Source organism: Rhinolophus sinicus, chromosome 1, assembly GCF_057876585.1.
Source record: "Rhinolophus sinicus isolate RSI-liver-muscle chromosome 1, RSI-T2T, whole genome shotgun sequence".
Classification (NCBI taxonomy): Eukaryota; Metazoa; Chordata; class Mammalia; order Chiroptera; family Rhinolophidae; genus Rhinolophus; species Rhinolophus sinicus.
In genome coordinates, this window is record NC_142501.1 from 11134931 (window position 1) to 11148815 (window position 13885).

The window sequence follows — 13885 nt, forward strand, 5'->3', positions numbered from 1 at the left end:
CATTTAAATCCCCAGTAATGCCTCGCCTCAGCCCTCTCACTCGCTTCTCCACTTTTAACAGTTAGTTGGTTGTAGATATTTCTAGATGTTTTCTTTGAATCCACCATATATTGCTTTTCAAATGTACATGTATGATTAGAAAAATCATGGGGTGAGGGGAGAAAATAAACCAAAAGACTCTCAAAGTGAATCTCGACATCATAGAAAACAAGAACCTTAGAGGTGTTTTACCAAACAAGTCTGCCTGTTTCAGGAAGAGGAAGTAGGCTCAGGGACACTGGGTGGCCTGCCAAGCTCGTGGAGCATTTGTGCCCGTCTGTGCCCGGCTCCTGGCGCCCAGTCCGGCTCTGCTCTGGGGCAGCTCCCTCAGGATCCTGGAGGAGGCGGGAGGCTGGGCTGGAGCGAGGCCAGGAGGATGCTTTGGGCTGGGTGGGGTGGGCCCCATGAGGAGTCTTCTGCTTGTTTGTTCTGGGTACTGGGCGATGTGGGAGGAGAGACACCTGGGAAGAAGGGACCAAAGTCCCCATTTATGGCCTTGGCGGAGTTAATGTGTAATATTCTAGGATATAAGCTGGCCCATAAGATGAGATCCTGAGCCCAGGCCTTCAAGGAGTTACCGAGAGCTGCCTCCGGGAGCTGCCACCATGTCGGTGAGGATGCTGGCTCCAGTATTCATCCACATCTTTGTCTGAATGGGGTTGGGGTGGGGTTGCTAGGGGAAAAGCATCACTGCCCCTCGCCAGGCCTCAGGTTCCCCATCTGTATAGTAAGGAAGTTGGACAGATCATCTCCGCAGCCCTTCAGCACTGAGGTTCTCTGCTTCCTCCACCACCGTGCTGAGACTGTCTCTTCCACTCTCTAGCCTCAGTTTTCCCATCAGTAATATTAATAGCAGCAATAATAACTGCTAATATCCGTTGAGCATTATAAAGATGAAGAAACTGAGGCTCGGGGATTAAATTGCCAAAGGTCACAATCTGTACATTTCAGGACGTTGAGTGGATGCTCTTTGAGGCCCCTGATTCTTTGATTCCAAACCTAGCTCTTGCCATAGCTTGCTGTGTGGCCTTGGATGAGTCACTGCCCCTCTCTGAGATGAACTCGCCTGCATTTGGGGAACTGAGTCACAGATGGCCTCTTTTGAGGATTAATTAGATGGTGTATTAGTTTCCTGTGGCTGCCATAATAAATTTATCTTCTTACGGTTTTAGAGGCTAGAGGTCTGAAATCAAGGTGTCAGCAGGGCCAGGGCCACGCTCTCTCTGAAAACTCTAGGGAGGATCCTTTCTTATCTCTTCCAGCTCCTGCTGGTGGCTGGCAACCTGAGGCATTCCTTGGCTTGTAGCTGCTGCACTGAGTGTTTGTCTCTGTACTCAATGTCATAGTTTTCTCCCCTGTGTGTCTGTGTCTCTGTATCCCTCTTCTTATAAGGACACCAGTCATATTAGATTCACGGCCCACCCTAAACCTGTACGGCCTCATTTTAACTAATTACATCTGCAAAGACCCTATTTCCAAATAGGTCACATTTACAGGTTCCAGGTAGACATGATTTTTTGGGAGACACTATTCAAGCCAATACAGGTGGGATACAGGGTTTGAGTGTGACTGGAGGGGGTCACGTGTGGAAGGGATGAAGCTTTCTCCACCCTCTGCGTCTCAGGGAGGACCTTTGGGGCCCAGACACTTTCCTCACTTTCTCCTTCTCCTGGTCATCCCACCCACCCCCTTTGTTTGCTCCTTCTCCAGAGACCACCTAGTCCAAGTCTCTTATATTACAGATCGGGCAACGAGGACCAGAATGCGGCACAGCTGGCCCCAGGTCACTCAGTCAGTTAGGAACAGAGCTGGCACTAGACCTGGGCCACTGACACTTGCCCCACTGTCATGCGGGGTATCAGGCGGGGTCTCTGCTTCCACTTCCTGCACAAGAACACAGGTGTTGTGTGGGGCGGCCTGTGGGGTATCACGCGGCAGACCCTGCTTGCTGCGCCATTTGTCGTGTGGGGCGGCCTGCGGGGTCTCTGCTCCTGCTCCCTGCACAAGAACGCAGGATATGGGGAGGCCAAAAAGGAACACCCACGGAGCCATAGATAGGGGAGTCATACTACTATAGTCTCGCTGGCAGCTGGGTTGGAGAAACAGGAAGCAGGAGCCACACTGTTCGCAACCCTCACTGCACCGCTTGCAGGCTCAGCCACCATCTTCTTGCTAGCCCCCATTTTCTGCTAGAGTAGCTACAGAAGTTATATTAGTGGCCAATGGCTCACTGGTTACAGCTGATGGCCAACTAGCCACAGCTGATGGCCATCCAATCACAGTTGATGGCCATTTACTACCTGAGCCAGCACTTTTCCATGTGAGGCCAAGAGCCTGGAAACTGCACTCCTTGCTCTGTCCCCACACCCACCCCACCCCAGCTTTGCCTTGTCTCTATCTGGGTCTCAGACTTTGTTGAGTGGGGACCAGGATGCCTGGCCTGCACACTCCCACAGGTACCCCTATTTGTCCAGCTGCACCCCAACCCTGGATAATGAAGTAATCATAAAAATGGCCGCCCCTCGCTTTGCCTTAGCCAAGCTCTATGCATGGCAAACACGATCACAAATACTCCCACCAGCTTGAAGGTAACCTCAGGGCCTTCAACAGCGTCTGTCACACACAGGACACTCAGCAACTGGTTTTAAATGAATAAATCAAATCAGTCCACTGTATAGGTGAGGAAAGTGAGATTTGGAGAAGGGCTTTGATGGACGTTTCAGACATGTGACTTCTGGAGTTTTATAGATTCTTAGTTTTGGATGGACGAAGACCTGTATGCCTTTGATATAGTCATTTTCTGTTAGGAAATTGACTCCAAGTTTGTGCGGGAACTAAACAGATCCTTGTTTGGGGGATTCTGCTAAGACCACTGTGCTTTCATCACTTGAACATGTTGGAGAACTGTGAGGTCAGAAGGGACCACTCTACCCATTTCATAGATGGGCAAAATGAAGTACCCTCAGCTGGGCCCTACAGCTCCAGATCCAGCTGTTCTTCTAATCAGGCTGTGATGGATGAGAAGAAAGCACAATGGGCAAGAGGGGGTCTCTGGGAAGCTTTGATCAGACAGAGCGCTCTGGCTCTTTCCCTTTCCAGCTCAGCTGCCTCATATGGGCCAGGTTAAGATGGGATGATACTGATGAAAAGCATCTGGAAATGAGGGTAATTGATTTTTTTGTGGACTGGTTCTCTGTTGGTGCAGGGGAAATTTGAGATTATGAACATGAACATGAAGTTGGGGACAACCCTGAAGATCAAGGGCAAGATCGCTGATGATACTGATGGGTGAGCAAAGGGGCAGGTGGGGGACTGTCCACAGACCTGGAACGGTCCAGGAAGGTGGGGGCAGGGAGGGCAGCACAATGAGACGGTCAGAGATGAGAGTGATCTAAGGCCAAGCGGGCTTTTTTTACATCCTTGCTCACTCCCATACCCCTGCTGGATCCTCTCCTCTTAGAACCTGCCTTCATATCTGAGGCTAGGTGTGGGGACCCTATGAACTTGACAGCTGACGCTATATGCTCTATTCTTTGGCCCAACAGACACTGAAGGGGTAGGTGGCGTAGCCCCTGGAACTCTGCCCACTCCTGTGGGTCAGGTTCCTCTATTGAAAGCCCAACTCCCCAGGACACCACCCTCTTTACCCTGCTGAGTGGCTGGGGGCCACCCTTGCACACACGTTAAACCAGAGGCAGCCACCAGGGGGCGCCAAATGGCCTCGTTTGCATCCTCTTCATTAGACGCAGACACATAGTATCTACCTGGCGGGGTTACAGCTCAGCACTGGGCTCTCATGTGTGTAGAACAATTTCAGCATTCGTTGGGACTGCTCTCCATCACCTTTTGGTTGGGAAGGGGACAGGCAAATGCATGGGATAGGAGCCAAAAGAAAAGTCACCCCTTTCTCCTACTTGTGTCCCTCCAGGTTGCAGACACCTCTGGTCTGAGACCTCCTGAAGGCACCCATGACCCAGAATGTCCCATTCTCAGGGACCCTTAAGGCCTAATCCAGGCTCCCTGTAGTGATCCTACCAAGACGTCACACAACCCAGCTTGCCTTTCTCTAGGAAGCTCCCCACCTTAGGTTGACAACTGTTTATGGCCAAACTTAATAGGTCTTCAGATAGCTACAGACAGCAATTCTCTCCTCCAGGACAGGCACTCCCAATTCCTGTAACTCTCACTATCAGTTCCTCTCCTGTCGAGAGCCTTAGTCTGTGCTCCTAATGGAATGTGATATTCCAGTGTCAAGTCTGACCATGTTGTCACCTCCCTTGTTTTAAGGCACAGACCTCAATTAACACAACCTTTCTTTGGTGGTTGTTCCAGTTTGTGATCAACCAAGACCCTGTGACCCAAGGTGTTTTACCTAGGGCTGGCCCCTAATCCTCACCTGTTACCCCTTCCTCTGCAGTTTCGTGATTAATCTGGGCCAAGCGACAGATAAACTGGACCTGCACTTCAACCCACGTTTCAGTGAATCCACCATTGTCTGCAACTCACTGGATGGCAACAAATGGGGGCAGGAGCAACGGGAAGCTCACCTGTGCTTCAGCCCAGGGTCAGAGGTCAAGGTGAGGTCACAGGGGAAAGGGGCCTGAGGACAATGTCAAAGGGAGAGCCCAGATGGTAGGGAACCCTGGGCTAGACACGTGCTGGCACGGTTTGAGCCACCAGGCACAGCCTTGGCCCATTTCCAGGGTGCCTCCTGCCTCTCTGACACCGTCCTTTCCACTGCAGTTCACCATGACCTTTGAGAAAGATGAATTTAAGGTGAAGCTGCCAGACGGGCACCAGTTGACCTTTCCGAACAGGCTGGGCCACAACCACCTGAGCTACCTGAGCGTGCAGGGTGGGTTCAACATCTCCTCCTTCAAGCTTGACTGAGCAGGCAGCACCTCACCGGAATGACAGACTCCTGGCGCTGACTCCCTAGCCTGAGCTTCTTCTGTCACACGGGATTGGCAGCCCTTGGGTCTTGGCTCCCCACCTGCACTTCCTGCCCCTCTGACCCCATTTTCCTCCTCCAAGGCTAAGAACAAACTAAAGAATCCATCTTTACCCAGTCTTTCTATGGCAGAAATTGTGGTGTTTTCTATGCATTTCAATGCTCTCAGCCTCCTCTTGATACAGGAAACTGAGGCACACGACTGCCAAGTGGGGGTTGGGACATGCTCCCAAACACCTCTAAGCACCCACTCGTGCCTACCTATTCCCTGTTATTAACAGGGCAAGTGCCAAGCTGCCCTGTGGGATTATGGGGCAGGCACTGGCTCCAGCCACCTGGGCCAGGGGCTATTCCCGGAACTGCAGATAAGGGCTCCCACCTGGGCCTCTTATCACAGGAACATTCATTCCAGTCTGGCTACTCATTACCTAGGCCCATCCCCTCACTGGGGGCCGGGGGGGGGGGGTGGTGTCCTTGGCTTCCAAACCCAATGCTGAGGATATTTAAGCAGGTGGAGCTGACACTGTTCTCCCAGGTCCCCAATCATCTTGCAGGACACCTTTTATCAAAAAAGCCTTTTTTAATCAGGACCCAGAGGCAGATATGGGGTGCACAGGAAGTTGGGAGGGTCACACCTGACTTTTCTCTGAGGCTTCTGGGACAAGAGGGCGTTGGGGTGGGAATGTTGGGGAAGCAGCCTTAGCAAGGGCTGGGGTGCAGCGGAACCCTGCTGGGGGCAGCTCCAGGATGAGCTGGGGCAGGCGGTCCCTTTGGGAGGAAACAAAGGCCCTGTGTGGTAAGCTTCCTACCCCCCACCCAGAAAGGTCACCTTCCCCAGCACAAAGGCAGCACTGTGAGGCTGGGCCCAGCCAGTGGGGGTAGGGCTGAAGAAATGGCCATTGGGTCCACAGTGGCAGTGCGGGGAGGCAGGTCAGCCTGGCAGGGCCCTCAGGAACATCCAGGTCCCAGAAGAGGCCTAGCCTCCCTCCCATGTCGATCCTGCAGAGGAGTGGAAGGGTTTGGGGGCAACTCAGGTTTTCCCATCTGTTATTGACAGGACCCAGCTGTCAGGTGCGGGGCTGGCTCTGCATCTGGGCTCTTCATGGGCGGTAGCCTGAGGCTGCGCCAGGTCCGGAGCCCATGCTCAGCCACTCACACCTTGACCTCGTCGTCCTCCTCAGCATCGGCAAACGCAAAGGTGTTTGCTTGCACCATGCGGGGCACGGGGGCCCTGCTGCCGGCCTGGGGTGCCCCCCACTCTTCGTCCAGGCTCTCCCAAGAGGCCCGAGCCTGGGGCAGCACCTCCACCAGCTCCCGCCGAGCATCCACCTCAGTGTAGTGGCGGGTGCCCCAGCCTGCTCCCCAGTGCCTGCCAGAGGCCATGTCAGCAGCTGGGCGGGGACACTCTCCCACCGGGCTGACCCTCGCCTCAGCCATTGGGCCCAAGCCAGTGGTTACCCCATTGGGGTAGTGTCCACGGGGTGGAGGGCTTGAGGCAGGGGCTGGGGGGTTTGTGGCAGAGGATGGAGGGTTTGTGGCAGGGGCTGGCGGGGTTGCAGCAGAGGCTGGGGCTGAGGTCTCAGCTGCAGAGGCTTCTGAGAGGCTCATGACCCCCAGCAGCTCGCTGAGGAGAGAGGGCCCAAGGTCGAGGTCCAGGCGGAAGGACAGGAGGGAGTCAGAGCGGCGAAGCTCAGGCTCAGAGGGGAAGGAACTGTCACGGTCTCGGTCACGAGGCTTTTCTGGGCGAGGCAAGCGGGAGATGGTGCAGAACCCGGAGTCCAGGCCTAGAAGAGAAATGGGGAGTGGGGTTAGAGCTGCGTCCTTAACCAGGAATTGAGGAGGGGAGAGCCAAGACCAACCCCAGCTTGCTATGTGGCCTCTGGCAAGTCACTCCCACATCTGGCCTCAGTTTCTCCTATCTCTCCAATATAGTGAACCCCATGGCCTCTTGTGTGGACCTCCTGTCAATCCTGGAAGCTGAAAATGACATAATCCTCATTCCCATTTTGCAGATGAAGAAAGGGAGGCTCGGTTTGGGAGGAGGGGAAAAGCTTGCCTAGGGCCAGTCTGATGAGGTGGAGCCAAGCCTGAGCTTAAATCTCCTGACTTTCAGTCCCAACTGTGAACTTGGCTGTGGCCCCTGGTCTCCTGCCATGAGAGTGGCCGATGGCTAAACATGAACCCACAGCATGTGGGCTGATCACAGGGATGGAACCAGCAGCTAGGGTCTGACTGCACAGAAGTCACAGACTCAAAAGACAGGCAGATGCTCTCCAAGGTTCAGCCCCTGGCTCTTGAGCTAGCTATCAGGCGTGAGACAGTGGGATTACTGAGGATCAGCCCTCCCTGGGGTTCTGGGCAGTGACCTGCAGGGGGAGCACTAGAGGCAGCCACTGGTGGTGGGGGCAAGGCTGCAGGGAAGTGGATGGCCACCAGGTGGCAGCAGGAGACCTGTCCCCAGGTGAGCTGTCCAGCAGAGCCCAGGCCGCACCTGCCTCTCCCACCAGGGCAGGAAGGGCCTCTGGCCTCTGTCCATGTGAGTGATTTTCCAAATTTGTCAGTGTATTTTTAGGAGTGAATTGGTTCCCACTCCTTGACCCCTCCCCATCCACGGTGAGACCAAACTACCGTGTTTCCCTGAAAATAAGACCTAGCCGGACAATCAGCTCTAACGTGTCTTTTGGAGCAAAAATTAATACAATACCTGGTATATCATATCATATCATATCAATTATATTTTAAAGACTCGGTCTTATATTACAGTAAAATAAGACCGGGTCTTATATTAATTTTTGCTCCAAAAGACGCATTAGAGCTGATTGTCCGGCTAGGTCTCATTTTCGAGGAAACAGGGCACTGTGGGGGAAGAGCTCACTTGGAGGCTTGGCTGAACCATCGAACCCTCTGGGCCTCAGCATCTGAAAAATGGGCAAATAACCCAAGCGCTCACCATAGCTGGAGTGGCCATCCGTGGAGCCAGCAGGGCTGCTGTCGAAGCTGAACTTGCTCACCACAAGGCTGTCGTAGGTGGCCTGGTTGAGCTGGGGCAGGGAGATGGCATTCTTGATGATGGGCGAGACGGCGGGTGGAGCAGGCGAGGGAGCCTGTGGGGAAGCTATCCTCCGGGACGGCATCCCCACTCTGCGCACCTGCTGTAGCTTCTTGGCCAGGAAGCTGCGGGGTGAGCGGTGGGTGCCCCCGGAGCCGCCATGGTGGTTGCTGAGAAAGGACGTGTCACCAAAGACATCCCCACCGCGGCCAACGTGCATAGTGTGGCGGAAGTCTCCAAGTGGGGGGCTGATCATGTCTGCAGTCAGCCGCCTCTTCCCCTGTGAGCTGGATACCCAGCCCACGGGCGAGAGCTTGCCCAGGTTCATGGCGGGGGCTCCTCTGGCCCCCTGGGGGCCGGGCATCAGCTCTAGCTGTTCACAGCTGCTGGCACATGCCCACTTAGGGCCTAGGGTGGGTGGTGGGCTGGGATCAGGGTCCACTTCTCAGCCCCCTCCTTCCCAGTGTAAGGCGGTGGACAGAGGCTGCCCCTCTGTTCTCCTAAGGTGCTGCCCCCAAATACTGAGGCTGTGGGCGGTCCATGGCTTGTCTCTCCCTACGGCCTGGCTCCTGGACTGGTGGAAGCAGCTATAGATGGTCTGTTCAAGAACAGAGAAGGCATAAGATGCGCCTCAAACGTGGACAGCCCCTCACTTTCAGGTGGAGACCTGAAAGACAGAGAGAAAAGTGATGATAGGCCTTGGGAATCCTGGGTCCAAATACTAACAGCTAAAGAGAACACACAATGACAGCCAACAACAGGGTGGGGATCACGGACAAAACGCCGAGCAGACACACAAAGGAGGACACACTGTGATTCCATGTATAGGAAATTTAAGAACAGGCAAAACTAAACAGTGATAGAAATCAAAATTGCCGTTGCCTTTGAGTGCCTTTTGATTGGCACAAAAAAATGTCATCAAGCTGTACACTGAAGATGTGTGTATATTACATCTTCAGATGTGTGTATGGTCATACAGGGCCCATTTCTGAAACACCTACTAAGTGCCAATGGCTTACGGTCATCACTCATTTAACCCATACGACAGCCCTGAAGAAGGCACTATATTACAGGGGAGAAACTGAGGCACAAAGAAGTGAAGTGACTTGCCTGAGCCTACACAAAAGGAAATGGTGAAGGGCCTCCCAGATCCCCTGAGCCCCGAGCTACACTGCCTCCTGTTGGCGGGTTGAACGAGTCACTTCCCTTTTCTATGGGTTAAATTGTCTCGATTCAATGGCCAGGAGGTGGTGCTTCGCAAAGGCTTTGAAGAGCTGTGTAAACAGCCTAGCAGAGGTTCCTGAGAACCCTCCGCCTTCAAGGTGCTTCCTGGAAAAAGGATCCTGTGGTCAAAAGTGGCGTTTTCCAGATGCCTCCTTATGCCTGAGCGTATTCTTTATCCTAGTCTGTCACAGTGACGTACGAGCTTTATCATCAGGGAACAAGTTTTGGAAAAAGCTCAGCTGGTGCCGAAAGCTATTCCTTGCCCACTCTCACCCCTCCTAAACTCCCCACAATGCCCATCTTCTCTAAGTGACTCTTGGTCTGACTCTATCCCTTCTCGTATCATCGAAAGTGCTGAAGGCTGAAGGACACCTATGGGCCTATGGTCTGACCACCAGTTTTCCCCTGGCCCAGAGAATAACCAAGTTTGCTCAAGGTCACATCAAGAGAACTAGTTGAGACTTGAATTCAGAGCTTCTGACTCACAAAGCCTTTAACTCGCTCCTGGAGCCCAATCTTGTCTCCCCAGATTGGCAGCACCCTCTGAGGGTGGGGTAGCTGCCTGGATTTTCCTGCCTTCCTCCTTCCCAGCCCCAGCTTGGGCTCTGCACATGGCAAGTGCCAAATACTGGTTTAATCAGGAGATCTTCATGCCACAGGATAACCTTCATGCCAAAGGATTGCCCCTTGCCACCCTCCGAGGGAGGTTAGGTAGGGGATTCAATGGCCTCACCATGTGACCTTGGGCAAGTCACTTACCTCCACAGGCCTGGAACCTCAGCCGATAAAAGCTGATAATAATCCCAAACAAGAACTTTGCTGCCACCTCCAAACATAAAAATCTCAATACTTGCCCTTTGACTATTATTTGAAATTCAAAATAGGTTAAATAACAAGATAAAAACAAAGAAGCCAATAAAACAAAGCTTGCTTTGTTTTCCAACTACATTCTCTTCCCTTTCCAACATCTGATCCTCCCCCAATCCTAACTCCTCCCCCTGGGGGGTGGGGTATTCTGAATCATCCCTTTCCCTGGCACCCATGGCACCAAGAAGTCCGCGTGGAATGTTTGTTGTAGTTATGAGGCGCTCTGCAGTTGGCCAGCCATTACATGATGTCACCCGACTCTCCAACAGCCCCACGCAGCTGCAGGGTTAGCCCATTTCACAGGGAGAGCCAAGGTTCAGAGGGAAGGGACTTGGCCAAGGTCACACAGCAGGTACATGCCACAGGCCAGGCTTCCCTGCTTTGCAGATGAAGGATGAATCTCTGTGGAAAGGAATTGGGGGGCGGGATGGGTCATTCTGAAATGTCATATGGTGGGGTCACTGTGTCTGCCATGTGACCACATCCAACTCTCTCCTGGTCCCCCAACTCCCAGGCTTCTTGAAGCAAGTCTCTCCTCTCCTCCCATGGCCACTGCAACTTGGGAGACAAGCTTCTACCCCAATCTTGTGATGGTGCCACCTCCCAAATCCTCTGGGCACCTCCGAGAGGTTTCCACCTGCCCACTGCAGTAGAGACAATGCCATCTTTTGGGGCCGAAGGCAGGACACTGTTACTGGGGACAGCTTTTTCCCACGTGGAAAATCAGAACAGCATCAAAAGCTGGTCCTCTCCCAGGAGAGTTGTAAGAGTGGAAAGTGCTGTAGTTAAACCTCCAGTTGCTGGAGCAGGGTAGCTCCAGGGTCAAATCCAACATCCTTATACTAACATCTCTCATTCTGGGGATGCGTGGTGGCAGCTATTTGGCACTTGATGCAGACCACAGGGTATTGCTGGTGATCACTCGATCACCACACACTCTGCCCCACCAGGCCCTGGAGTAAGCAGGGCTCGGGTTGTCCTGTACAAGGCCTATCTCCCCTCACTAGGGCTGGAATACTACCTGCTAATGCTCACAGCACCCATTTCACAGATGAAAAAAAGGCACAGAATGGGAATTATCTTGCCCCAGATCGCAGAGTAGAAAAAGGGAGTGGCTGGGAACATCCCGGGATTCTGCTAACATCAGGAGTAAGCGTTGGGGGCTGGTGGCGGTGGGTGAAGGCTCTAGGAGCATAGGGGAGAGTTGTGGGAAAAGGCCATAGCCAGCCGGGGAGCCGGGGAAGGACAGGCCTGGGAGGGAGGAGAAACTCAGCTCTGCAGATTCAGTGTGCCTGTGACCTGGGTAAGAGTGGTTACCGTGCAGCCTCGGCGTCCCAGGAGTCTTTATATTTACTCCGTAGAGAATAGTCAGGCCTGGGCACATGGTGGGAGCTTACTCAATGGTGGTAATGACCGCAAAGACAGGGTTTGAGGCCCCAGGCAGGGACCCTGCATGGGGAGAGGCCAACAGGGGCCACTGTGGAGGCACATGTGGATGGAGGCAGACCAGGAACTAGTCTGACCGCAGGTGGGAAGGCAGAGGCGCAGGCGGGGGAGGGGGGGGCGTCCGCACCTTGGCGCTCACCTGGGGGTCACCCGCAAGGCCGCCACCTCTTATCCTGGAGGCCACTCGCGTGCACACAGCCCCCTCCCCATAAGGGTACCCTGGGTAACACCACTCCTACCTATGGACAGCGGGGCCCTATTGGTTAGGGCTACTGTGGCCCCTGGAATAGGGGTGAACTCCTTGGGGGCTGGCTTCTCATGCTCCTCAAAGGGTAGCCGCTTCAGGTGGAGAGACAGCCAAACTAGGAGCGGGTTAAGAGGAGGGTGCACAATGGGCCATAAGGGAGGTAGGAGGAACGGGGAGAGACGCTTCCAGCCCCTCCATGCCAAGTTACAGCCAAGTCAGCCCTTCACTGGGCGAGGCAGAGCGCTACCGGCCAAATCTCCCACAGACCTGGGTTATAGAGCCCGCGCCGCGTTTCGTGCCGCGGTGGCCTCCAGGTCAGTTCCTTCGCCTCTCTGAGCCTCAATTTCCCGGTCTAGAAAATGGGCTTCAGACTTGGCGGGTCTTGAGTGGTTGGGGCAAGGATAGAGCAACTCGAGGGCAGTTGGGATTGCAAGTCCGGGAAAGGCTTTAGCCATAAAATATTCCTTCTGGGGGGCAGGAGGTTCGAATGTGGAAAAGTCGCTCCGCGGGGGAAGGGGACAGCCGGCTGCCTTGGCCCGAGGGGAACCGGACGAGATGACCTCATCTGCTGCTCCGGCCTGGAATGCAGCGGTTGGGGAGGGGGCAGGGTGCCTGGTCCATGTCCCCAGCGGGACCCCACCCCCCCACTTCCCGCTCTCTGCGCCGGCTTCGTCAAGGGGCCCGACATTCCTACACATCGCCCCCTCCCGGTTCCTTCGCTTCCCTTCGCAGGGCAGGAAGGAGCTTAGACGGACCTCGCTCGCCCCCTCCTCCCGCCACCCGGTTTACCGCTCCTTCCCTCCAATTCTCTGCCCCGCTCCGCCTGCCGGGAACACGGAAAAACCACCCGAAAACTTGGAGCGTTCCGGCACCACTCCGCGCCCCGCGCTCCAGGCCTTCCTGTTGGCTCCGGGGCGCCTTCGGCAGGCCGTCCCCTCCCCCGTCCCAGCCCGAAGAGCCTAGGAGGGTGCCGAGTCTCTGCGGGCGCCTCATACCCCCGCCACGTCCATGACCACCCGAGGCTGGGGACCCGCGGGCCAGCTCGCTGTTACCTTCTCTCCGCGAGCCCCGGGGACAAGGGCGAGGGCGAACGCGGTAGCAGTGGCGGCGGCGGGAGCGCGTCCCGGCGCGCAGCCGGGGCGAGTCGCTGGGCCGGTCTGCGCCGCCCTGGCCGCGGGCTCCGCGGGCTGGCTCCGGGGCGGGGGCGGGGTGTGGGCGCGCGCCCTCCTCCCGCCTTCCCCCTCCCGGCCGCGGGCGGGGCGCCGGCCCCCTCTAGGGCACCCAGCACACCGCCCCGAGCGGCGGCTAGGGCTGGAGGGGGAGCGGCGGGGGCGCCAGGCCAGCGGTCCGGGGCAGGAGGAGCACGGGAATGCGCGGGTTGCCAGGGCTAAGCGACTTGGGTCGCCTGCAGCCAAAGTCCTCCCCCACCGGCTCCCCGGGTGGCCTTGGGGCGCCCTGACTTGCTAACTCGCTCCTGGGCATCCCAGGCGCTCCCTGAGGGAGTTTGGGGAACCGGGAAGCCTGACCTCGGAGACTTTGAATGCCTGAGAGGCTCGCTTAGATCTTGAGTTCTGCCAACTGGGGTGCCTACTCCGTTTTTCCCAACCCTCCATTTCTTTCAATCCTATACAGGCCCCGCGGGTGCCAGGACACAGACTTGAGCCAGACTGGGGGCAGGCCACTGGCAGAGTGGTGTGGTGTGGTGGTCAAGAATATGGGACCCTGGAACCCAACAGCCTGGCTTCTTAGTCTGCCCTGGCCACTATTTCCCTTTGCTGTGCCTTAGTCTCCCTACCTGTAAAATGGATAAAAGCAGGCATCAGATGTTATGTTATTAACTGTTCTCTGCTCCGTCAGCACCTAGGAGGCTTGCTGAACAGGTAAATGAGATCACACCTCAGATAAATAGATTCAGAAAGCTTTATTGGGCACCCCTCAACCCTGCCCTTGAGGGTCAGGGATCCAGCTATGCACAGGACACTACCCTACCCCGTGTCATCCTCAAGGAGAGGAGAGAGATCTCTGATTCTTGCTTCATGTTGTTTTGTTCTCTGATACTCCC

General features: G+C 55.2%; 2 protein-coding genes across 6 annotated transcripts; one reads left to right on the plus strand and one right to left on the minus strand.

The window, feature by feature from the left end:
- Positions 1-520: 520 nt before the first annotated feature.
- On the plus strand, positions 521-5110 carry LGALS2 (galectin 2). 2 transcript variants are annotated; one of them, XM_019752987.3, is made up of 4 exons: positions 521-650; positions 3245-3327; positions 4457-4616; positions 4783-5110. In XM_019752987.3, exons 1-4 carry the CDS (start codon positions 645-647, stop codon positions 4927-4929), a joined length of 396 nt encoding a protein of 131 aa, XP_019608546.1. In that variant the 5' UTR covers positions 521-644; the 3' UTR covers positions 4930-5110. The 2 variants fall into 2 exon arrangements, with proteins under 2 accessions (XP_019608546.1, XP_074182480.1); XM_074326379.2 differs by having other exon boundaries at positions 4857-5110.
- A 440-nt stretch (positions 5111-5550) lies between these two features.
- On the minus strand, positions 5551-13076 carry CDC42EP1 (CDC42 effector protein 1). 4 transcript variants are annotated; one of them, XM_074326377.2, is made up of 5 exons: positions 12876-13073; positions 12091-12401; positions 11816-11938; positions 7941-8706; positions 5551-6774 (listed from the first exon to the last, which is right to left on the minus strand). In XM_074326377.2, exons 4-5 carry the CDS (start codon positions 8401-8403, stop codon positions 6143-6145), a joined length of 1095 nt encoding a protein of 364 aa, XP_074182478.1. In that variant the 5' UTR covers positions 8404-8706; positions 11816-11938; positions 12091-12401; positions 12876-13073; the 3' UTR covers positions 5551-6142. The 4 variants fall into 4 exon arrangements, with proteins under 4 accessions (XP_074182478.1, XP_019608582.2, XP_019608581.2 ...); XM_019753023.3 differs by lacking the exon at positions 11816-11938; XM_019753022.3 differs by lacking the exons at positions 11816-11938; positions 12091-12401 and having other exon boundaries at positions 12876-13076.
- Positions 13077-13885: the final 809 nt, after the last annotated feature.